The following is a 26,251-nucleotide window of genomic DNA, read 5'->3' on the forward strand; positions in this document are numbered from 1 at the left end:
TACCATGGAGCTTGTACTTGTTCAGGAAAGCGAGCCAGCTTACTCCCTCCTTAAAAGAAAAACATTTCACAAGGGTGAACTGGAAACAATCCTCATTATACAGAGACTGCATTCATGAAAAATCTCCAAAAAAAGGCCGAAACATTCACAAAACAATGGGTGAATGGGAGAGAACAAGCAAATGTGCAACGCACAACGGAGGAAAAGGAAAAGGGCTTATGGGAGATACGTACGCTGGACCTGGGTTTCTCAACCGGGGGGGGGGGGGGGCGATAACCCTTAGGGGGCCGCGGAGTGCCTCCAGGGGGTCCGCAAAATGGCAAATGAATGAATGAATGAATGAATGAATTATCGTTTTAAGGCCATTTTCCCCGCTAGAACGGGGGTTAGCCTTGCGGGCCCCATGACAATCATGGTTCCCTGTTTGATGCAATGTTTTTATGATCGGATGCCCTTCCTGACGCCAACCCTTAGTCATCTCTTACGATGAGCAGGGATACGGTGTACCTATTCTAAATCGGGGTACACACCGTGATCATTCATCCCAGCAAGCTGGTACTCAATTTGCCGACCTCGGAAGGATGACAGGCTAAGTCAACCCCCCTCGTATTAATTTAGTGATCGACCGGGATTCGAACCCAGGATCCTGGGATCCCAAGTCGGCACCCTAACCGCTAAGCCAACACCAAGTTATTACTTTTGTTATAAGAAGCAGCCTTGGAAAAATGCCACAAAAATGCCACGTTAGCAGCAGGAAGGGTCGTGATATTAATCCTTGTAGGGTATATAGACTACAGTAGATCTTCGCTCTGTTCCGTTTGTTGATGTGATAAGCATAGATTTCTTCAAAAATGTCCAGATTCCTCCACATTTATTGCAATTTAGTGTTAAACAGCATTAGCGACTGTTTCAAAAGGTAATCATACGTGTTTGTGGGTTTAGTGTGGTGATGTGTTCCAGGTATGGCATGATACAGCAATACAACACAACACAACATGCATTTTAAGGCCATTTTCCCTGCTAGAGCGGAGGTTAGCCTTGCGGTCCCCATGACAATCTTCTCCATCTTGCCCTATTTTCTGCATCTCCCCTTGTTAACCCCCTTGCCCACATTTCTTCTTCCACCATCTTTATCCAAGTCTTTCTCGGTCTTCCCCGTCCTCTACTTCCTTCTACATTCATTTCCATCACTCTTCTCAACCAGTCACTTTCATCCTTCCTCAACACATGACCAAACCATCTCAACCTGTTCCTCTTCATCGCATCAATCACAGGCTCTATTCCCATCATCTTTCACAATTCATCATTTGTCTTCCTTTCTCTCAACGATACTCCGCACATCCATTGAACCATTCGCATTTCCACCCTTTCCAACCTTCGTTGCTGCTCTACGTTCATTAACCATGTCTCGCTCCCATAAATCATAACACTTCTCACACATGCAGCATACACCTTTCCCTTCAGCTTCAACGACACTCCCCTCCTCATCAGCACACCACTCAGTTCCCGAAACTTCTTTCATGCACATCTCACTCTAGCAACCGTTGCCGAGTCTGATCCACCTTCTCCATTCAGCATGTCTCCGAGGTAGCAAAATGTTTTCACACCTTCCAGCTTCACGCCGTCTCCAAGATCCAACTCAACATTTCCTCCATCTGCAGCTCCGTCTGTGCACACCTTACACTTGAATGTAGCTGCCACACTGGTTAATGACCCTCTCAGACCACTACATTTTTGATGAACCCACTCAGCGCACATTGTACATTGAATGGAGTTCACTCCGAAACCCTTCCTGCACACAGCACAGGGCCACTTCGCAGTTCTTTCCACCTCACCACATGCTTTACCACTTGCCATCACCTTCGTCTTTCCGATATTCACCTTCAGACCTTTTGTCTCCATCCATTCCTTCCACTTGTTCATCTTTTCCTTCAGTCCATCCATACTTTCCGCAATCAACACCAGATCATCTGCATACAACTCCCACGGTAAACCCTCCTTTACGTTCTGAGCCAGCACCTACATCACAGCGACAAATAGTAGTGGACTTAGTACCGACCCCTGATGCACTCCCACCTTCACCTCAAACTCACCACTGTTCCCATCATTCGTCCTTACAGCATGATACAGCAATGAAGGTGTTAATACCATTCAGCAGCACCTACCTGTGTACAACAACAACAACAACATGCATTTTAAGGCCGTTTTCCCTGCTAGAGCGGGGGTTAGCCTTGCGGTCCCCATGTCAATCTTCTCCATCTTGCCCTATTTTCTGCATCTCTCCTTGTTAACCCCCTTGCCGCATTTCTTCTTCCCCCATCTTTAGCCAAGTCTTTCTCGGTCTTCCCCGTCCTCGACTTCCTTCTACATTCATTTCCGTCACTTTTCTCAACCAGTCACTTTAATCCTTCCTCAACACATGACCAAACCATCTCAACCTGTTCCTCTTCACAGCATCAATCACAGGCTCTATTCCCATCATTTCTCGCAATTCATCATTTGTCTTCCTCTCTCTCAACGATACTCCGCACATCCACCGAACCATTCGCATTTCCACCCTTTCCAACCTTCGTTGCTGCTCTACGTTCATGACCCATGTCTCACTCCCATAAATCATAACACTTCTCACACATGCAACATACACCTTTCCCTTCAGCTTCAATGACACCCCCCTCCTCATCAGCATGCCACTCAGTTCCCGAAACTTCTTCCATGCACATCTCACTCTAGCAACCGTTGCCGAGTCTGATCCACCTTCTCCATTCAGCATGTCTCCGAGGTAGCAAAATGTTACCTACCTGTGTGAGGCTGGATTTTTAGCCATGACAGCACTGAACACTAAATATAGGTGAAGATGAACATTAAAGATGACATGTGTGTCTGCTTATCAAAGACCTCCCCACGCATTGACAGTATTATTGCTAGTCACCAGCAGCAGGCCTCTTGTCAAGTAGAGTGCTAGTCACCAGCAGCAGGTCTCTCGTCAAGTAGAGTGCTAGTCACCAGCAGCAGGCCTCTCGTCAAGTAGAGTGCTAGTCACCAGCAGCAGGCCTCTCGTCAAGTAGAGTGCTAGTCACCAGCAGCAGGCCTCTCGTCAAGTAGAGTACTAGTCACCAGCAGCAGGCCTCTCGTCAAGTAGAGTGCTAGTCACCAGCAGCAGGCCTCATATTAAGTAGAGCTTGGAATTAGGCTACAATTAGAAAAGACCACAGTGATTATGAGCAAAGCTTTTATTTTTTATGTTTTGAAATGCCATTTGATATCGTTTCATTTTGTGGGGGGTAAACTATGAAATACCTTGGCCGAGATAGAATCGTATTATTAGCATGCTCCGAGTGTCACAAGGAAGAAGAACCCACCTCAATGTAATGTAATGGAAAACCAAATAGTGCATTGGAGTAATCATGAGGAACCAGAAGAAGTAGAGAGCAAAGATGGAGTCATCAGGAGGAACCAGAAGAAGTAAAGAGCAAATATGGAGTCACCAGGAGGAACCTGGATAGGATTCAGGTTTCAGCTGCGACTCCTCAATCCCCAAACCCAACCAGGTACCTTCCAGAAAAAATTCTGCAATAATTCACCTCTCCCAAGACAGATAGATAAAGAAAGAGAGGAAAAAGAAGAAGCAAGAATTACAATGAATAGAGAGAAATATGAAAAAGTAGAAAGAAATGTGAAAGGAATAAAGATGTTGGGAAGAACCCAGAAAGATAGATTTCAGCAGTTATTCCTCAGGTAAAAACACAGCTACAGTTACAAGCTACCAGAGGTCCATCAGCGGGGAGACACATATACGATCTTATTCTATACAGAGTCCCGACTAACTAAGTAGGGATTCTGTATAGAATAAGATCGTATATGTGTCTCCATACGAGAGTTTTAGTTTTGCTAATTAGGTAGGGCTTAAGGATAACCCCCGGTGTGGAATTGCCCCTGTGATCTTCCCTTAGTCTTTATTACAATTAAAAAACCCGCCAAACAACAACTATAACAAATGGACTCATTCGCTAACCACGCCGCCAGGTCCGACAAACCTGGCGCATTTGCATATCAGCATGTAAATCCCGCCTCACGACTGCCGACGTCATCCGAACATTCCCAAACAGCGACTAGACTCCGCCCCTGACAACTCGTAACGAGGCGGCCACGTCTGGCCTTCGTGATTGGTGGAGGCGCGATCGGATGGTTGAGTGGAGCTCGGTGATTGGACAGAGTGTGACGTCATCGTGGAACATTCGAGAGTGAAGGGAAAAGACGCGGTTGTGCCATCTTCCTCTCTCTCTATTGATCTGGGTCGCGCATGAGGGACGGTCACTTCGCTATCTCTCCGTTGTCTGGGACGCGGTTGGCTCGGCGGCGTGTGGTCTTTGGTTTGTGTGCGCTCTTTGGAAAGGGCTGGTGAGAAACAGCGGTTCGGGACAGTCGGGACTACAAGGCACAGGATCGACGTCGGCCGTAGACTGGGTCCGTGTCGTGTTTCTTCTGGACATAGAGGAGCGCGACTCCGCGCCATTTGTGCGTTTTCCCCCCCGCGCACAAATGAAAATATCAGGGTCTGGAGGGGTTTGCATGACTTGCCCCTGATCCAGGTGAGCTTCAGGACATGCAGTCCTATTTTACTGTTGTTCTGATGTACCAATTTATGTGCATCATGTTTAACAAGCAGGCTAACCGCACTCTCGGTAAACTAAACCTAACAAAAGCTGTTAAGTTTATAAAGTTAAGTTCTGGTTGTTGGATTATTAATAGCTATCGAGCAGTGTCGAGTAGTCCAAGCAACAGCAAACACTTTTTAATGAAATTTTTTTTTTTTTTGAGAGCAAGCACTTTTGTTATCACTGTAGCAAAAATAGGGGAGGGGTATCTTATTTGGCCTAGCCCTGGGGGTCCCTGGAATATTTTATTGCACACAGGAGGGCCGTGGAGGCAAAAAAGGTTGAGAAACCCCGCACGAGACAGCAATCAGTGGTGATACCACTTTTTTGTTTTTTTTGTAAACAAGATCAAGGCTCGTGAAAGGGCCAACATTAATCACAAAAAAAAAAAACCCATATGATAAAGGGAGCGGAAGACAAGATGGGGAGAGAGGGGGAAGCACACAAGCATAACATTTGAAAGCAGGGACATCGGGAGATCTGAGGGAGGGAGAGGGCTTGGGGGGAGGAGGCGTGGGAAGGGTGGGGGGGGGGGGTGGGAGTAGTATAAAACCCATGGACACTGCTAGGATTTCCAGGAAAGCAGTTGGTATTTAAAAAAAGTGGATCTGGGGTGAATTAACGGGGGTAGAAAAGATCAAGGTTTTGGATGGGGGAGGATGAGAGATGGTGGTGAACAGCTGTCATAAAGACCTGGAGGGAGGAGTGGGATTGAAGGGAGTGTGGGAGTTAGTTCCAGAGGCGGGAGAAAAGAGGAATGAAAGAGTGAAGGTGAGCAGAGAGTCTTGATTTTGGCAATTTCACGAGAAGAGGGTTTCTGGCAGATCTTGTGCGACCTGCAGGAATATTTGGGGGACAGAGCACAGATAGAGCTGGGGGAGCTAGGCCGGAAAGGAGTCGGTAGAGGACACAGGAGGACCGCCTACCTGCCTGAGGTGAGCGAGTGAAAGGCCCTCGCAATGAGCTTCATCGCGGGAGATTCCAATGATTCTGAAAGCTTTGGTTTCAACAGCGTGAAGCCGAGCTAGGTGTGAGGCAGGAGCACCAGCCCACAGGGGAGAGCAGTATTCCATTGAGCTGTGGATGAAAGCCTTGTATGTGGGGAGGAGCTCAGGTGTGCCAAGGAAGGACTTCGCATGACGGAGGATGCCCAGTCGGCGACTGGCTTTGGAGGCCAGCTTGGAAATATGGTTTTCCCAGGAAAGATCATGGCAGATAATGAGACCCAAAAGCTTGAGTGACAGAACTTCTTGGAGAGGATTGTTCAGAAAGTAGAAGGGAGAGTTGCCCAGTCGGTCTTTTCGGAGATGCATAGTAAGAGTATGAGATTTGTTAGGACTGAAAGACATGTTCCACTTGTTTGACCAGTCTGTGGTTTTGTTCAGGTCTGCAGAGCGAGGAGGCTGCTGCCTGCTGATCTGAGGGATGAGGTACCATAAGAGGAGAGTTTGGTGAGCAGGGCGGGGTGCCAAACTGTATCAAAGGCACAAGATATGTCAAGGGAGACAGCTCTGATTTCCTGTTTGGCATTGAGGACCTCCATCCATTGTTGAGACAGCAGGAGCAGCATGCCCAGAGGAGTGACCTGGTCTGAATCCAAATTGATGATCAGAGATCAATCCATTGGAGAAGAGGAAGGATTTGATATCCGAAGCGATTATGGATTCCATGTCTTTGCTGATGATTGGGAGCAGGCTGATTGGTCTGTCGTTGCAAGGATCTGTTTTTGCACCTTTTTGAAAAGCGGTAATGATGGCTGTTTCCAAGCTGATGGCAGATGACCTTGCGCAAAAGAGAGGGTGAAGAGAACAGAGAGAGAGTGAGAAAGAGCGGCAGGGCAGGATTTTAGGACCCATGGGATGATGCCCTCTGGTCCAATTGCAGAATCAGAGTCGAGGTTTGACAGAAACTTCTCCACATTGACAGTAGAGAAGGACACAGAGTCCAGGAGCAGCTGGGTACGACTGGGTAAGGTGGGTACAGAGAGAGCCGGGTTTGGGACAATATTTTTAGGCAAACACAGAGTTGAGGCATTCGACTTTTTCATGTGCGGAGTCAGCTGTGTAACCATTTGAGGTAAGGGAGGGGATGGAGGGGGAACGAACCACCTTTCGAGGCCATTTTTCCCCGCAGAGCAGTGGTTGGCCTTTTTCGGGCACCGTGGTCCCCTTTTTGAAGCAATGTTTTATGGCCGAATGCTGTTCCTGCCACCAACCCTGTTAGTCACCTCTTGCGACACACAGGGAATTACCAGTGAACTGGTACTCAATTTGCCGACCTTGGAAGGATGACAGGCTGAGTCAACCCCCCTGGCGTTAATTCAGCGATCGACCGGGATTCGAAGCCAGGATCCGAGGTTCCCAAGCCGGCACCCTAACCACTAAGCCAACACCAGGCTGTAGGGGATGGAGGGGGAACAAACGCCAGAAACAGATTTGATAGGCTGTAACAGAAACAGGTCCGACCAGCATGTGGAGGTCCGACCAGCATGTGGAGGTCCGACCAGCATGTGGAGGTCCGACCAGCAAGTGGAGGTCCGACCAGCATGTGGAGGTCCGACCAGCATGTGGAGGTCCGACCAGGATGTGGAGGTCCGACCAGGATGTGGAGGTCCGACCAGGATGTGGAGGTCCGACCATGATGTGGAGGGTCCGACCAGGATGTGGAGGTCCGACCAGGATGTGGAGGCCCGACCAGGATGTGGAGGCCCGACCAGGATGTGGAGGCCCGACCAGGATGTGGAGGCCCGACCAGGATGTGGAGGCCCGACCAGGATGTGGAGGCCCGACCAGGATGTGGAGGCCCGACCAGGATGTGGAGGCCCGACCAGGATGTGGAGGCCCGACCAGGATGTGGAGGCCCGACCAGGATGTGGAGGCCCGACCAGGATGTGGAGGCCCGACCAGGATGTGGAGGCCCGACCAGGATGTGGAGGCCCGACCAGGATGTGGAGGCCCGACCAGGATGTGGAGGCCCGACCAGGATGTGGAGGCCCGACCAGGATGTGGAGGCCCGACCAGGATGTGGATGCCCGACCAGGATGTGGAGGCCCGACCAGGATGTGGAGGCCCGACCAGGATGTGGAGGCCCGACCAGGATGTGGAGGCCCGACCAGGATGTGGAGGCCCGACCAGGATGTGGAGGCCCGACCAGGATGTGGAGGCCCGACCAGGATGTGGAGGCCCGACCAGGATGTGGAGGCCCGACCAGGATGTGGAGGCCCGACCAGGATGTGGAGGCCCGACCAGGATGTGGAGGCCCGACCACGATGTGGAGGCCCGACCAGGATGTGGAGGCCCGACCAGGATGTGGAGGCCCGACCAGGATGTGGAGGCCCGACCAGGATGTGGAGGCCCGACCAGGATGTGGAGGTCCGACCAGGATGTGGGGGTCCGACCAGGATGTGGGGGTCCGACCAGGATGTGGGGGTCCGACCAGGATGTGGAGGTCCGACCATGCCACTTTCGGGCACTCAGGGACAAAATGGCATGCATGGCTGAGAAGGACAAGCTTTGCATCATCTCATTCGATGAAATGAGTCTGCGTGCAGGACGATCATTTAACATAATTGAAGACAATGTGGAAGAGTTTGTAGATTTTGTATCCTTGGACTGAACACCTCGACCAGCAAACCAAATCATGCTCTGCTCTTTTTTATGGCCACTGTCGGTGGCCGAGCACATCATCGATGTCGAACTTGCCTACACTCCCCTCTCCCCGCACAACGGATCAATAAACAAGTCCAAGTCGACTCCAATTCCCGGCTTGTAGCGAGAGCGTGTTGAAAATATGTCCACATAGTGCGACGTCTGTCTATTATATCGTGAATTACAAACAAATTTATGGAACGGCAATGGGGTGAGCCAATATACTTTAAAATTATTTGATTTTGCAAGGAACAGACAGGGGTGAAAACATAACCTCCATCAACCTTCGGTACCAGGAGCAGCAATCTCACAACAGAGTTAGCTGAAGGTCGTGCTCCAGAGAAGGGAGACATTGGTCATATGGAGACAAAAAATGCACATACTTGATCACATGACATCACAACACTACATCGCCGTCTAAATGTAATTACCTGTTGATACACTATGCAATTGAAAGATAATTTGTGAGTGATACCTGCTGATAGGTTCGAAGTCGAGCGTAGATAGGCACTGGCAGAGTGTAAGGCTCAAGCTGACTTCCATCCATCAACTGTTGCAGGAACTTGCGTTCTCGCTCTTTCTGCTTGACCAAAGCTTCTGGCATGCCAGGTGGGTTTGGGATTCCCACCTGGAAAGAATGAAATGAATTGGGCAACAGACGAGTGGTGGGTTTGAGCAAGAGGGAATGCATGCAAGAGAGTCGGCAAATATCATCTAGTGCATGCAAGAGGGTCGGTGGGGTTCAGTGAATGTGCTAAAGAGGGTCGTCGGGGTCCGGGGAGTGCGCACAAGAGGGTCGCCGGGGTCCAGGGAGTACGCGCAAGAGGGTCGGCAGGGTCTGGGGAGTGCGTGCAAGATGGTTGTCGGGGTCTGGGGAGTGCGTGCAAGAGGGTCGGTGGGGTTCAGGGAATGTGCTAAAGAGGGTCCTCGTGGTCCGGGGAGTGCGCGCAAGAGGGTCGCCGGGGTCAGGGGAGTGCACGCAAGAGGGTCGGCAGGGTCTGGGGAGTGCGTGCAAGATGGTCGTCGGGGTCTGGGGAGTGCGTGCAAGAGGGTCGGCGAGTATGGAGAGTGTGCAAGACAGTTGGTGTGGTTCGGTGGTAATGCACAATACTTAGGCAGTTAAGACCGAAAAATAGGGCGTATCGTTCATTTTTTCAGGAAAGCACCAAATTTGGCACAGATGTAGTATGGACCTTTCCAATTGTTTTCCTGAGGGGCGCCCAAAAATTCAGAACCCCTTGTGGCCGCCATATTGAATTTCAACATGACCGCCCTCTGTGACCTATTTCCCTCAATAACTTCTATACTATGAGCAATAACACCACAGTTCCAGTGTCTTACCCCATGTTTTCATGGTCTCTGAATCCAATGGGATCAATTGCATAAAGATTGGCATCCATCATCTTTAATTTCAAGATGGCCGCCATGGTGTTTCCATTTTCCTTGAATCTCATAGTATTTTAGGTAAAATTTCAATTCCAAGTGATACACATTGTTTTATTGGTCTCTGATAACAATGGAATGGTATTAATTAATCAAAGTTACACACAGTTGCAGTTTTAACTTAAAATATTGTGGGCACTTGAAAGGTGGAGGCTCTCGCACAGACGCGTAGTACTACAAGCACTGTCCATCGCAGTCACACAGTGATGTGCAGGGCAGATTTGCCCTGGAGCATTTACAGTTGCCTTTACAGGCCGACTTACAATGGCAGCTTGTAAGCTCTGAACATGCCTCCTGTATCAGTGGTATTGTTGTCCAAATTGGGGTCCAAGAAGTCCCTGTTTTCATCCAGCCCCAATCAGCTGGTGATGGAAGTTCTGGGAAGGGCACAAGTGCCTGACTCCATACGTGTCCAGCCTGAAAACATGCACGTTTTAGGTGTTGTTTGAAGGCGTCTGCTGTTGGGGGAATGTGATCAATTGTTCTTGCCTTCTTCATGAACAAGTGTCGGCACATGTCATTCACTGTCTTTATCTCGGTAGTCCGGTCATAGAGGATGGCAACATATCTTTCTATGCTCTGTAGTTCCATAGTAATAGCGTCCACAGATGGCCTATAAGCGAGAGCATGAAAGGTCTGCGTGATGCTGGGGTATGCCTCCCAAGCCTTCCAGGCTGTCTTTTTCCCAATTTGGGCAAAAAATGACACTGTGTCGCAGCCAGTGAAGGCATGAAATAATGGCCAAGACTCGGACTTCCTGCGGCCAAGGTCGGTGGCAATTTTATGGATGGCAAGGTAGCGGTAGCTTTTACCAGTGCCAATGGCAATCCAGAGTTCCTCCACACTGTGTGACTGGTAGGTAAAGTAGTGTGCTATTGCCAAGACCACAATACAAGACCAAGACCACTCATAGTATAGAAGTTATTGAGGGAAATAGGTCACAGAGGGCAGTCATGTTGAAATTCAATATGGCGGCCACCAGGGGTTCTGAATTTTTGGGCACCCCTCAGGAAAACAATTGTATAGGTCCATACTACATCTGTGCCAAATTTGGTGCTTTCCTGAAAAAATGAACGATGCTTCCTCTTAACTGCTCTGCTACAAAGACATTTGACTTGTCAGAGCACAGAAAAAGGTTGAGAGAGTTGGGTAATAGTATGAAGGAAGACTGGAAGAGTTAAGTGATGGTGTGAAATCTGTTTGGTGTGGATAGGTGAATGTCGATACAACACAAGATGGCAGTGAGAGGGGTAACGAGGTTCTTTTTGTTATACCTCGAGTGGCATGAGACGAATAAGGGTGGCAAAGCAGTGAGTAGCCATCAGGCGTACACTTTCTGTCTGGTCACTCATCCGACCCAACACTGGAACAACAAGTAGCAGGAGATATGGGACCAGCTCAATCTCCAGTTGTTCCATGACACCTAATTATCAGGTCAAGGAGTGCAAGTTGAAAAACAACTGAATGCAGGCCATTTTATTACCACAATAAATCCATCATAAAAGCTTGTTTGGGGTTATCACACAATAGTATGACAATGACAGATAAATGAGTTGAATAAAAGTGAAGCTTGTCACGAAGCTCTTCAACTGTGTACATTTTTGGTCAATGCACCTGACTTTTGGTGGAGGTTCATACATAGCCTTAGTCATATTTATATTTATTTTGAGATCAAAATTTGTACAGATCAAAGCAAATCGATCAGTAGTAGCTTTAATTTCATGAAGAATGGGCAACCAAAGCACAATCATCAGCATATAAGAGATCCCTCATGTAGAACTTGAGTCATAAGAGTCTAAAGTTGTTCATCATTCAGTGCATGCTCTTTCAATGTTTGGATGTTGAAAAGCTTTCCATCAATTCCAAACTGTAAATAGATACCTTCATCGAATTCATGAAAAACTTCCAGGAAAATAACGGAGAAAACAGCACAAAAATAATAATAATAATAATAATAATAAAATCGGAGCAAGAACACAGTCTTTTGTGTCAAGTGTTACCAGAAAGGGATCCAAATAGCTTCCACTTTCCAGAATCTTGGTAATCATTTCAGGATGCAAATCCTTCATTAAACTTACAAATTTGTTAGGACCGCCAAATTTTCTCAGCAACATCGAAACACCCTCTCAATTGAAAATGTCAAAGGATTTTGCAAAACTGTCACGACAATGTCAAGACAAATCTGTACACAATGGAGCAAGCATATATTTGCATCGACTACTCCAGGGGCAGATCCAAGATTTTTTGAAAGGGGGAGTCCAAAAACGAAGAGAACAGGTTGCATACTCACCTAAACGCAACGCGCACGAAGCCATCAAGGTATTGGAGCTGAGGCCCACTCAAGGGACAGGGAGGCTTTGGATTTTATATGCTCTCAGATGTACTCTGCTGAGCGTCTGCTGACCACAATGGCTATTTATAAAGGAGGCAATTTCCAAAGGACGATAAACTCGGCAATTTCCAAAGGGACATAATAAACAAGGCAATTTCCAAATAGAGATAAACCATGCAATTTACAAAGGGACATAAACTCGGCGATTTCCAAAGGGAGATAAATCATGCAATCTCCAAATGGAGAAAACTAGGCAATTTCCAAAGGGAGATAAACTCAGCAATTTCCAAATGGGGATAAACTAGGCAATTTCCCAATGGAGATAAACAAACTAGGCAATTTCCCAGTGGAGATAAACTAGGCAATTTCCCAATGGAGATGAACTCGGCAATTGCCCAATTGAGATACAACAACAACATGCATTTTAAAGGCCATTTTCCCTGCTAGAGCGGGGGTAGCCTTGCGGTCCCCATGACAATCTTCTCCATTTTGCCCTATTTTCTGCATCTCTCCTTGTTAACCCCCTTGCCCGCATTTCTTCTTCCACCATCTTTAGCCAAGTCTTTCTCGGTCTTCCAGGTCTTCTACTTCCTTCTACATTCATTTCCATCACTCTTCTCAACTAGTCACTTTCATCCTTCCTCAACACATGACCAAACCATCTCAACCTGTTCCTCTTCACAGCATCAATCACAGGCTCTATTCCCATCATCTTTCGCAATTCATCATTTGTCTTCCTCTCTCTCAACTATACTCCACACATCCGTCAAACCATTCGCATTTCCACCCTTTCCAACCTTCGTTGCTGCTCTACGTTCATTACCCATGTCTCACTCCCATAAATCATAACACTTCTCACACATGCAGCATACACCTTTCCCTTCAGCTTCAACGACACTCCCCTCATCATCAGCACGCCACTCAATTCCCGAAACTTCTTCCATGCACATCTCACTCGAGCAACCGTTGCCGAGTCTGATCCACCTTCTCCATTCAGCATGTCTCCGAGAGGGCAAAATGTTTTCACACCTTCCAGCTTCACGCCGTCTCCAAGATCCAACTCAACATTTGCTCCATCTGCAGCTCCCTCTGTGCACACCTTACATTTGAATGTAGCTGCCACACTGGTTAATGACCCTCTCAGACCACTACATTTTTGATGAACACACTCAGCGCACATTGTACACTGAATGGAGTTCACTCCGACACCCTTCCTACACACAGCACAGGGCCACTTCCCAGTTCTTTCCACCTCACCACATGCTTTACCACTTGCCATCACCTTCGTCTTTCCGATATTCACCTTCAGACCTTTTGTCTCCATGCATTCCTTCCACTTGTTCATCTTTTCCTTCAGTCCATCCATACTTTCTGCAATCAACACCAGATCATCTGCATACAACAACTCCCACGGTAAACCCTCCTTTACGTTCTGAGCCAGCACCTCCATCACAGCTACAAATAGTAGTGGACTTAGTACCGACCCCTGATGCACTCCCACCTTCACCTCAAACTCACCACTGTTCCCGTCCGTCCTTACAGCTGTGCGCGCTCTTTTGTACATTGCCATCACTACTCTGATCAACCATTCCTCCACTCCTAACTTCCTCAATGCCCATGTCAATACTTTGCGTGGAACCCGATTGAATGCTTTCTCCAGATCAACAAACCCAAGAAACAACTTCTTCCTCTTCTCCATGTACTTCTCCTGCAACTGCCTCACAATGAAAAGCGCGTCTGTCGTTCCTCTTCCTGGCATGAATCCAAACTGCATTTCGTCGATCTTCACTTTCTTCCTTATCCTCCTCTCCAACACCCTTTCCAATACCTTCATTCCATGCTCCAATAACTTTATCGCTCGGTACGAGCCACACTCCAGAGGGTCACCTTTCCGCTTGTATAGAGGGACGAGGGTACTCAGTTCCCAATCCACTGGAATGCGGCCTTCTTTCACCACCAGATTACAGATCTCTGTCATTCTCTTCACACCCCAACTTCCTGCTGCCTTCAACATATCTCCCACAACTCCCGCCGGCCCTCCCGCTTTTCTACCCTTCATTGCTTTTATCGCTTCCTCAACTTCCTTCTCAGTTATCTTCTCTGCCGGTCCTAAAACTGGGTTACTCTCTATTTTGCCATCCCATTCATTCTCTGTATTCAACAGCATTTCCATATATCTTTTCCATCTTCCTTTAATTCCATCTGGGTCGACAACGATTTGTCCCACTTCATCCTTCAAGCAACTCACCCCCATCACATCACACCTCTCTTTCGCTATCTGCTTTGCAATCCTGAATACCTGTATCCTGAATACCTCTATCCAATCCCTCTATCCTGAATACCTGAATAATTGCACAATTGAGACAAACTCGGCAATTTCCAAAGGGACAAATGAGGTGATTTCCAAATGGAGATAAACTAGGCAATTTCCAAAGGGAAATAAAGGAGGTGATTTCCAAAAGGAGATAAACTTGGCGATTTCCAAATGGATAAACTAGGCAATTTCCCAATGGAGATCAACTAGCCAATTTCCAAAGGGAAATAAATGAGGCAATTTCCAAAGGAAGATAAATGAGGCAATTTCCAAAGGAAGATAAACTTGGCAATTACCAAAGGGACATAAATGAGGCAATTTCCCAATGGATAAACGAGGCAATTTCCCAATGGAGATCAACTCGGTAATTTCCAAAGGGACATAAACCACACAATTTCCTAATGGAGAGAAACCACGCAATTTCCAAAGGGGATAAACTCGGCAATTTCCAAAGGGGATAAACTCGGCAATTTCCAAAGGGGATAAACTCGGCAATTTCCAAAGGGGATAAACTCGGCAATTTCCAAAGGGGATAAACTCGGCAATTTCCAAAGGGGATAAACTCGGCAATTTCCAAAGGGGATAAACTCGGCAATTTCCAAAGGGAGATAAACACGGCAATTTCCAAAAGGAGATAAACCTGGCAATTTCCCAAGGGAGATAAACTCGTAAATTTCCAAAGGGAGATAAACTACACAATTTACAAAGGGAGATAACTACGCAATTTCCAAAGGGAGATAAACAACGCAATTTCCAAAGGGACATAAACTCAGCAATTTCCAAAGGGAGACAAACTACGCAATTCCCAAATGGGGATAAACTAGGCAATTTCCCAATGGAGATAAACAAACTAGGCAATTTCCCAGTGGAGATAAACTAGGCAATTTCCCAATGGAGATGAACTCGGCAATTGCCCAATTGAGATAAACTCAGCAATTTCCAAAGGGACAAACGAGGTGATTTCCAAATGGAGATAAACTAGGCAATTTCCAAAGGGACATAAACGAGGTGATTTCCAAAAGGAGATAAACTAGGCAATTTCCCAAAGGAGATCAACTAGATAATTTCCAAAGGGAGATAAACTACGCAATTCCCAAAGGGAGATAAACTACGCAATTCCCAAAGGGAGATAAACTATGCATGGTCTTCAAGCAGCCATCAATCATCTCGACTGGTCTCCCATCTCTACCACCTCTGACATCAACTCATCCTGGGAATTCTTCCAAAGTAAATTGCTCTCTCTCATGCACAGATTTATCCCATCTCGTCTTCAGTCGTCATACCCTTCCTCCCGTCCATGGTACACGGAATCTTGTGGTGAGGCTGTTGCCCAGAAACAACTTGCCTTCGTCTCCTGGAAAGCAAATCCAACGGAAGGAAATCTCATTTCCTTTCACAAAGCCCGAAACAAGTGTGTGTCCACCCTCAGGAGAGCCAGGAAACAATATCTCTCCGTTCTCAAGACCGACCTCTCTTATCTGTCTCCCTCTTGCAAATCCTGGTGGCATCTGGTCAAATCCGTTTCTGGTGTTTGTTCCCCCTCCATCCCCTCCCTTACCTCAAACGGCTACACAGCTGACTCCGCACGTGAAAAAGCTGAACGCCTCAACTCTGTGTTTGCCTCTAAATCTTGTGTGCCAAACCCATCCCTCTCTGTACCCACCATACCCAGTCGTACCCAGCTGCTCCTGGACTCCGTGTCCTTTCCTCTTGACAAGGTGGAAAAGTTTCTGTCAACCCTCGACTCTGATTCTGCAACTGGACCCAACGGCATCAGCCCACGGGTCCTAAAATCCTGCTCTGCCGCTCTATCTCACCCTCTCTCTGTTCTCTTCACCCTCTCTTTTGCTCAAGGTCAACTGCCACCTGCTTGGAAATCAGCCAACATCACCGCTTTGCACAAAAAGGTGCAAAAACAGATCCTAGCAACTACAGACCAATCAGCCTTCTCCCAATTATCAGCAAAGTCATGGAATCCATCATTGCTTCGGATATGAAATCTTTCCTCTTCTCCAATGGCTTGATCTCTGATCATCAATTTCGTTTCAGACCAGGTCACTCTACTCTGGACATGCTGCTTCTGCTGTCTCAACAATGGATGGAGGTCCTCAATGCCAAACAGGAAATTGGAGCTGTCTCCCTCGACATATCACATGCCTTCGATACGGTCTGGCACCCCGCTCTGCTCACCAAACTCTCCTCCTTTGGTATCCATGGAAATCTCCACGCATGGCTGGCGGACTTCCTCTCTAGTCGTCGTCAACGTGTGGCCCTGAATGGGTTTCTCTCATCTCCTCTTCCTGTTCAGGCTGGAGTTCCCCAAGGCAGTGTTCTGGGCCCTGTGCTTTTTCTGGTCTTCATCAATGATATCTCTGACTCTCTTGAAAATCCTCTCTATCTCTTTGCTGATGACCCCACTCTCTGCCGCTCCATTCCTCTTCCCTCAGATCAGCAGTCTGCAGCCTCCTCACTCTCTGAAGACTTGGACAAAATCACAGACTGGTCAAACAAGTGGAACATGTCTTTCAATCCTGACAAATCTCACACTCTTACTATGTCTCTCCGAAAAGATCGACTGGACAACCCTCCCATCTACTTTCTCAACAATCCTCTCCAAGAAGTTCTGTCGCTCAAGCTTTTGGGTCTCACTATCTGCCATGATCTTTCTTGGGAAAACCACATTTCCAAGCTGGCCTCCACAGCCAGTCGCCGAATGGGCATCCTCCGTCGTGCAAAGTCCTTCCTCGGCACACCTGAGCTCCTCACCACATACAAGGCTTTCATCCGCAGCTCAATGGAATACTGTTCTCCCCTTTGGGCCGGTGCTCCTGCCTCACACCGAGCTCGGCTTCACGCTGTTGAAACCAAAGCTTTCAGAATTATTGGAATCTCCCGCGATGAAGCTATCTCTGAGGGCCTTTCACTCACTCAACGCAGGCAGGTTGGTGGTCTTTCCATCTTCTACCGACTCCTCTCCGGCCTTGCCCCCCCCCCCCCCCCAGCTCTCTCTGTGCTCTGTCCCCCAAATATTCCTACAGGTCGCACAAGATCTGCCAGCAACCCTCTGATGGTTAAACTGCCGAAATCACGGCTCTCTGCTCACCTTCACTCTTTCATTCCTCTTTTCTCCTGCCTCTGGAACAAACTCCCTCACTCCCTTCAATCCCACTCCTCCCTCCAGGTCTTTAAAACAGCTGTTCACCACCATCTCTTATCTTCCCCCATCCAAAACCTTGATCTTTTCTACCCCCACTAATTCACCCCAGATCCACCTTGTTTGAAATTCCAACTTCTTTCCTGGAAGTCCTGGCAGTGTCCATATGTTTTATACCTCTCCCACCCACTCCCCCTTCCCATGCCCCCCCCCCCCCCAAAGCCCTCGCCCTCTCTCAGATCTCTCGATGTCTCCATGTCTTTCGGTCCCTGCTCTCAAATGTTGTGTTTGTGTCCTTCCCCCTCTCTCCCCATCTTGTCTACCGCTCCCGATGTTATATGTTTTATGTGTCGGTTTGTCTTTCTGTGTGATTAATGTTCGCTCTTTCACGAGCCTCGATCTTGTATACCAAAAAAACAAACAAACAAAAAAAAAACAACTACGCAATTTCCAAAGGGAGATAAACTACGCAATTTCCAAAGGGAGATAAACTTCGCAATTTCCAAAGGGAGAAAAACTACGCAATTTCCAAAGGGAGATAAACTACGCAATTTCCAAAGGGAGATAAACGACGCAATTTCCAAAGGGAGATAAACTATGCAATTTCCAAAGGGAGATAAACCACGCAATTTCCAAAGGGAGATAAACTACACAATTTCCAAAGGGAGATAAACTACGCAATTTCCAAAGGGAGATAAACTACGCAATTTCCAAAGGGAGACAAACTACGCAATTTCCAAAGGGAGATAAACTACGCAATTTACAAAGGGAGATAAACTATGCAATTTCCAAAGGGAGATAAACTACGCAATTTCCAAAGGGAGATAAACTACGCAATTTCCAAAGGGAGATAAACTCGGTAATTTCCAAAAGGAGATAAACCCGGCAATTTCCCAAGGGAGATAAACCAGGAAATTTCCAAAGGGAGATAAACTACGCAATTTCCAAAGGGAGATAAACTACGCAATTTACAAAGGGAGATAAACTACGCAATTTCCAAAGGGAGATAAACTACGCAATTTCCAAAGGGAGATAAACGACGCAATTTCCAAAGGGAGATAAACTCGGCAATTTCCAAAAGGAGATAAACCCGGCAATTTCCCAAGGGAGATAAACCAGGAAATTTCCAAAGGGAGATAAACTACGCAATTTCCAAAGGGAGATAAACTACGCAATTTCCAAAGGGAGATAAACTACGCAATTTCCAAAGGGAGATAAACTACACAATTTCCAAAGGGAGATAAACTATGCAATTTCCAAAGGGAAATAAACTACGCAATTTCCAAAGGGAGATAAACTACGCAATTTCCAAAGGGAGATAAACTCGGCAATTTCCAAAGGGAGATAAACTCGGCAATTTCCAAATGGAGATAAACTCGGCAATTTCCAAAGGAAGATAAACTACCTAATTTCCAAAGGGAGATAAACTACGCAATTTCCAAAGGGAGATAAACTGGACAATTTCCAAAACTCGGCAATTATTTAAAAAAAACTTTTTTTTATAAATTACTGTAAAAAGTTATAAGAATATGAAATGAATGAATGATCGTTTTAAGGCCATTTATTTATTTAAGGCCATTTATAAGAGACTAATATTATGTATTCACATGGGAATACTGGACTGACATGGCTCTATCTAATATTATTTATTCACATGGGAATACTGGACTGACATGGCTCTATCTAATATTATTTATTCACATGGGAATACTGGACTGACATGGCAATATCTAATATTATTTATTCACATGGGAATACTGGACTGACATGGCTCTATCTAATATTATTTATTCACATGGGAATACTGGATTGACATGGCTCTATCTAATATTATTTATTCACATGGGAATACTGGACTGACATGGCTCTATCTAATATTATTTATTCACATGGGAATACTGGATTGACACGGCTCTCTCTAATTTTATTCATTCACATGGGAATATGGGACCGATACGGCTATGTCTAATATTATTCATTCACATGGGAATACGGGACCAACACGGTTCTATCTAATCTTATTCATTCACATTTCTGATCTTATTTATTTAACATTATCCAGTATTTGAATGGAAGTTTTAAAACTCATTGGCCAATGCATAATATGAACCTCCAGCAAAGCAAATTGTAACCTCGGCCAATCGATGTTATGTTTTCATCCCTATTTGTCTGTTTGTGAGCAAGATATGTCAAAAAGTTTCGGACAGATTTGGGTGAAACTTGGTGGACGAGTTGGGTAGGTGACAAGAACAATCTGATTAGATTTTGATTGAGGTCTGGATGCAGATCCGGCCTTTCATTGGGACAGAAAACATAACCTGTTCAGCCTGGTGGAGGTATGCGCCTTACCGAGTGATGTTCTCGGAAAGAAATCTTTCGATCAATACTATCGTACAGAAGTTTACTTACACGACTGCCAAAATAATGATACAGGTTTCCGTGCAGCATAAGTAAACCTCGTCTGGGCAATATTACAAGGCGAGTGGTTTTTATTTCTTCCTATAACAGACCATATTGGCGCTGATTGCTGCAGAGGGCCTCCCTCCCCACTCCCCTCATCTATCCTCTTCCTCCCCGTTCGCAACCCTCCCACACCCGCATCCGGCCATGTGGTGACGCCTCCTGCAATTGGTTAAGAGTTAGTGGATGAGAATGAGGATACAAGCCAAGGACTCGATGGCACCCTCCCTCTTGCTGTCATCATGACTGGCCCCAAGCCAGGGCAACACTTTCTCCAATAAGGTGCCAACAGCATTTGAAGTGTCAAGACGGCACAGGAGCGCCAGCACACGAGCTACCATGTGACGCACAGCTGTGAAAGGGTGCTGCAACCCCGCACAGAGCCGTGGTAACAAATCCAAAAGCTGCAAATGAAAGCAAACACAGCAAAGAGAGAAAAATGTTACATCACTGGGAAAAATTGCATCTGACAATCTCCGAAACATAATCGATCACTGAACAACGTCCAGTACCCAGCTACCGTCAATTAGCTAATGGCAGTTTAGGCGGTCACAGAAGCAGAGTAAATGCATATAAAATAGTGTCCACAATATTTGGACAAAACCACACAGTACACACAGAATCATCAATGACGCCATTTGGGTGGAAATGCGAATGGTTCGGTGGATGTGCGGAGTATCGTTGAGAGAGAGGAAGACAAATGATTAATTGCGAAAGATGATGGGAATAGAGCCTGTGATGGATGCTGTGAAGAGGAACAGGTTGAGATGGTTTGGTCATGTGTTGAGGAAGGGTGAAAGTGACTGGTTGAGAAGAGTGATGGAAATGAATGTAGAAGGAAGTAGAGGACTGGGAAGACTGAGAAATACTTGGAAAAAGGTGGTGGAAGAAGAAATGCAGGCAAGGGGGTTAACAAGGGGAGATGCAGAAAATAGGGCAAATTGGGGAAGATTGTCATGGGGCTGCAAGGCTAACCCCCGCGCTAGCTGGGGAAATGGCCTTAAAATGCATGTTGTTGTTTGTTGTTGTTGTTTCCTTTACATGTTGTCGAGGGTCATATAAAAGCTAACATGCAGAACATATAACAATAGTCCGGCAGTCAGACAACTATTCTTGGGTGAAGTGTGCATTAGCATCCGCACAAAGTTTTCTTGCTGTTTCATGACCTTTGGACCCCATTCCCAACCCCAGATGAACATTCCACGGGTGCCACCCTGGAAGGTTACCCTTGGGTATTTTTTTACAAAACCCATTAATATGCAAATTATCTGCTAGCAATACATAAATTACTAATCTAGCTTGTATCTCGGTAAGTTCTACACAAAACTTCACAGAAAAAGTGTCTGTACCCACATTTTCAGGGTCTACAATTCTCATCAAACAATTAAATTTACAATCCGACTTCAATTTACCCTATTAGTATGCAAATTAGATGCCATTAACAAAAAAAACAAGACCAAAAGTCTAACAACGGCATAGCCGGGTTTGCAATATATTATAAACCACAAACACACATGATTAGCTTTTTAAACAGTCGCTAATGCTGTTTATAACATTAAAAAAAAGAAATCTGAAGGAATCTCGACATCCATGAGAAGTTTTACTTACAGAACTGAAGGAAGATCTACTGTAATGTATATACCCCACAAGGATTGGGTTAATAACATGCTATCAAAAAACCGAGGCGAATTCCTCACTTCAGCGGATTTTAGTACCGTACACAATACACATCTCATCATTGAATCATGAACCACACACAGCTTCAATCCAGTTGTATTCACAACATTGGGATTAAAGTGTTATGGTCATATTTACTATATTATTATTACTCATAGAGTACCCGACCTACAGGCGGACCCCATAGGCAATCGTGTTCCAAGCGTACAACACATTTTCTGCCATCTCTTATTGGAGGATATTTTCTGCTGATACAACTGATTTGACTTTTTTTTTTTTTTTGTATACAATATCAGGCTCGTGTAAGAGCTAACAGTTAATCACGAAAAAAAGAAAACGGCCATACAAAACATACAATATAAAATAAAGGGAGCGGGAGACAAGATGGGGAGAGATAGGAAAGCATACAAGCACAAGAGCAGAGAACAGGGACATCGTAAGATCTGTGGGAGGAAGAGGGCTTGGGTGGAGGAGGCATGGGAAGGGGGGGGGGAGGGGGGGAGGTATAAAACACATGGACACAACTAGGACTTCCAGGAAAGAAGTCGGTATTTCAAAAAAGTGGATCTGGGGTGAATTAACGGGGGTAAAAAAGATCAAGGTTTTGGATGGGGGAAGATAAGTGATGGTGGTGAACAGCTGTTTTAAAGACATAGAGGGAGGAGTGGGATTAAAGAGAGTGAGGGAGTTTGTTCCAGAGGTGGGAGAAAAGAGGAATGAAAGAGTGAAGGTGAGCAGAGAGTCTTGATTTTGGCAATTTCATCAGAAGAAGGTTGCTGGCAGATCTTGTGCGACCTGAATAAATAATTGGGGGACAGGGCACAGATAGAGCTGGGGGAGCTAGGCTGGATAGGAGTCGGTGGAAGACAGAAAGACCACCTACCTGCCTGCGGTGAGTGAGTGAAAGGCCCTCAATTCAGCTTCATCGCGAGAGATTCCAATGATTCTGAAAGCTTTGGTTTCAACAGCGTGAAGCTGAGCTAGGTGTGAGGCAGGAGCACCGGCCCAGAGGGGGGGAACAGTATTCATTGCAATGCAGAAGAAAGCCTCGTATGTGTTGAGGAGCTCAGGTGTGCCAAGGAAGGACTGCGCACGACGGAGGATGCCCAGTCAGTGACTGGCTTTGGAGGCCAGCTTGGAAATGTAGTTTTCCCTGGAAAGATCATGGCAGACAGTGAGACCCAAAAGATTGAGTGACAGAACTTCTTGAAGAGGATTGTTGAGAAAGTAGATGGGAAGGTTGTCCAGTCGGTCTTTTCAGAGAGACATAGTGAGAGTGTGAGATTTGTCAGGATTGAAAGACATGTTCCACTTGTTTGACCATTCTGTGATTTTGTCCAGGTCTGCAGAGAGTGAGGAGGCTGCAGACTGCCGATCTGAAGGATGAGGAATGGAGCGGCAGAGTGCAGTCATCAGCAAAGAGCAATCATCAGAAATCTTTCCGGAGGATTTTCCAGATAGTCGGAGAGATCATGGATGAAGACAAGAAAAAGCACAGGGCCCAGAACACTGCCTTGGGGAACTCCAGCCTGAATAGGAAGGGGAGATGAGAGAAATCCATTCAGGGCCACACGTTGACTCTGACCAGAGAGGAAGTCCGCAAGCCATGAGTGGAGATTTCCAAGGATACCATCGGAGGAGAGTTTGGTGAGCAGAGCGGGGTGCCAGACCGTATCGAAGGCACGTGATATGTCATGGGAGACAGCTCTAATTTCCTGTTTGACATTGAAGACCTCCATCCATTGTTGAGACAGCAGATGTAGCATGTCCAGAGTAGAGTGACCTGGTCTGAAACCAAATTGATGTTCCGAGATTGAGCCATTTGAGAAGATGAAGGATTTGATATCGAAAGCAATGATGGATTCCATGACTTTGCTGATAATGAGGAGCAGGCGGATTGGTCTGTAGCTGCAAGGATCTGTTTTTGCACCTTTTTTGTGTAAAGCGGTAATGTTGGCTGATTTCCAAGCAGATGGCAGATGACCTTGAGCAAAAGAGAGGGTGAAGAGAACAGAGAGAGGGTGTGAAAGAGCGGCAGAGCAGGATTTTAGGAACCGTGGGCTGATGCCGTCTGGCCCGATTGCAGAATCAGAGTCGAGGATTGACAGAAACTTCTCCACCTTGTCAGGAGAGAAGGACAGAGTCCAGGAGCGACTGGGTACGACTGGGTATGACTGGGTACGACTGGGTACGGTGGGTACAGAGAGGGACGGGTTTGGGACACAAGATTTTGAGGCAAACACAGAGGTGAGGCATTCAGATTTTTCACGTGCGGAGTCAGCTGTGTAGCCGTTTGAGGTAAGGGAGGGGACGGAAGGGGAACAAACACCAGAAACAGATTTGACCAGGCACCATCAGGATTTGAAAGAGGGAGACAGGTTCAAGAGTTCAGTCTTGAGAGTGGAGAGATATTGTTTCCTGGCTCTCCTGAGGGTGGACACACCCTTGTCCAGGCTTTGTGAAAGGAAATGAGATTTCCTTCCGTTGATTTGTCTTCCAGGAGGCGAAGGCAAGTTGTTTTCAGAGCAACTGCCTCATCACAAGATTCCGTGTACCACGGGCGGGAGGAAGGGAATGACAACTGAAGATGAGATGGGATAAATCTGTGCATGAGAGAGAGCAGTTTGCTTTGGAAGAATTCCCAGGAAGAGTTGATGTCAGAGGCGGTAGAGATGGGAGACCAGTCCAGATTATTGATGGCTGCTTGAAGACCCTGCCAGTCGGCCTGAGTGAAATGCCAGACCCGTCGACGCTGAGGTGGCTCTCTGAGAATGGGCAGAGAGATGTCCACTTTAACAAGCACATGATCAGATGAGCCGATTGGAGCAGAAGAAGAGCAGCAGACATTTTCAGGGAAGTTAGTCATAACTAAGTCCAGAAGAGAAGATGCTCCGTTGACCGAGATCCGAGTCGGGAAATTGACAGATTGTGTCAGTCCCAATGAGTCGCAGAAGTCCTTTGCTGAGGATCCATGGCTGATGAGAGGTACCCACACCCAGCCAACTGGCATGGTGACAATTGAAATCACCACATATGAGGAAGAGAGAGTTGGGATGAGTAGATAAACGTTGGTCCATGTTATCAGAGAGCGAGACGTAGATCGAGTCATCACTTTGGTAGACGGTACAACACACATATGAACAAAAGGTGGGAGCGAAGGGGAAGCCGTAGCCAGGGGTACTCTTGGTGGTGAGCTGGAGAGAGGGCAGTGCAGGGAGAGTGAGGAAGAGAGTTTTTGATAAAGATAGCAACCCCACCTCCAGGATGATGCTCAGGTATATCATACCGGAGGAGGCAGTAACCAACAACAACAACAACAACATGCATTTTAAAGGCCATTTGCCCTGCTAGAGCGGGGGTTATCCTGCTAGAGTGAGGCAGTAACCAGGGAGAGATATTAAGGAATCAGAGACATCATGAAGGAGGAAAGTTTCTGTTACGCAGATCAAGTCTGGTTTGTCAGAAGCAACCTGTATGGAGAGATCAGTCAAGTCTGAGTGAAGGCCCTGGATGTTTGAGGTCCATACCATTAATGAAGAGGAAGGGGGAGCATCGGATACAGGACAGGGGAGGGGAGGGGTAGGGTAAGATGTGGAAGTGGAGAAGGAGGTAGGGAGAGCTGTTGATAGTGTGTCACAGATTTCAGAAGAGCTGGGAGAAAGGGAAGGGTGAGGAGGACAAAAGGTTTGATGGTGATCGAGTGAGGCACAGTGAGGTGTTGTTTGAGGGGGGGGGCAGAGTGAAGAAGAAGGTTGGAGGAGATGGAGGTGAGAGTTGGAAGGGAGAGGAAGCGGGAAGGACGCTTTGAGGAGGAGGGGTGAGAGGTGAGAATTGGAGAAAAAAGGAGGGTGGGGAGATTTGAAGGGGAGGAGGGAGGGGGGAGTTTTGAAGGGGAGGGTTTATAAAAATACAGTTTAAAAAAAATACAAACGGGAACAATTACTTAACTTTGATAGTGTGGAGAGCATTGAGATCTTGGAAAAAACAACTTCGCCGGACTTCGGGGTCTTTTGGGTTTTTGGGGTATATTGGGTCCTCGGGGTCTTTTTGGTCTTTTGGGTCCTCTGGGTACTTTAGGTTAAGTATTTCAGGTTACAATTGTGAGTGGCATCAAGTCCAACCAAGGGGTGAAGAGCGGACATACATACATACATACATACATACAAACACTTGCTCCATTCTATATAGATTACTATTATGAAAACGATACTACTGAAACGATACACTACTGTATAAAGAAACCTGGCCTCAATTTGTCTGAAGCGGTCCAAAGGGTAGGCATAAAGCCTAAGGCCTATCCGTACTGTGTCGTTGGAAGAGTCGTAACTAAACGCCGATGCTTTCAATATTTGATGGTCATTTTAACAATCGGTTTGTTTGTGTTTCAGACTGAATGAAAAACGTCAAGGTAGAGCATGGCGATTGTGATGTATGACAGGTTCGACGATATGTTCGGCCTGAACGACATTGGAATCAAAATGCCGGAGAGTGGAGAGTCAGCCGCGGTACCGCCGTAATGACATCAGACGTAATCACATCACCCTGTCATGTGACCAGATCCTCAGCTCT

General features: G+C 46.6%; 1 protein-coding gene across 3 annotated transcripts in view; it reads right to left on the reverse strand.

Moving 5' to 3' along the window:
* The window catches only part of BTAF1 (B-TFIID TATA-box binding protein associated factor 1), a 321,948-nt gene that overhangs the window by 83,102 nt on the left and 212,595 nt on the right, over positions 1–26,251 (reverse strand). Inside the window, exons 24-27 of one of the 3 annotated variants that reach the window (XM_078786827.1) lie at positions 20,208–20,409; positions 11,020–11,168; positions 8,778–8,930; positions 1–49 (exon numbers count right to left, since the gene is read on the reverse strand). The exon at positions 1–49 is cut by the window's left edge and continues 73 nt beyond it. In XM_078786827.1, the coding sequence (XP_078642953.1) occupies positions 1–49; positions 8,778–8,930; positions 11,020–11,168; positions 20,208–20,409 (553 nt within the window). The remainder of the gene's footprint in view (positions 50–8,777; positions 8,931–11,019; positions 11,169–20,207; positions 20,410–26,251) is intronic. The other 2 variants (XM_078786828.1, XM_078786829.1) reach the window with 2 other exon arrangements.

The sequence above is a fragment of the Myxine glutinosa genome, chromosome 11 (genome assembly GCF_964187855.1).
Source record: "Myxine glutinosa chromosome 11, kmMyxGlut1.1, whole genome shotgun sequence".
Lineage (NCBI taxonomy): Eukaryota > Metazoa > Chordata > Myxini > Myxiniformes > Myxinidae > Myxine > Myxine glutinosa.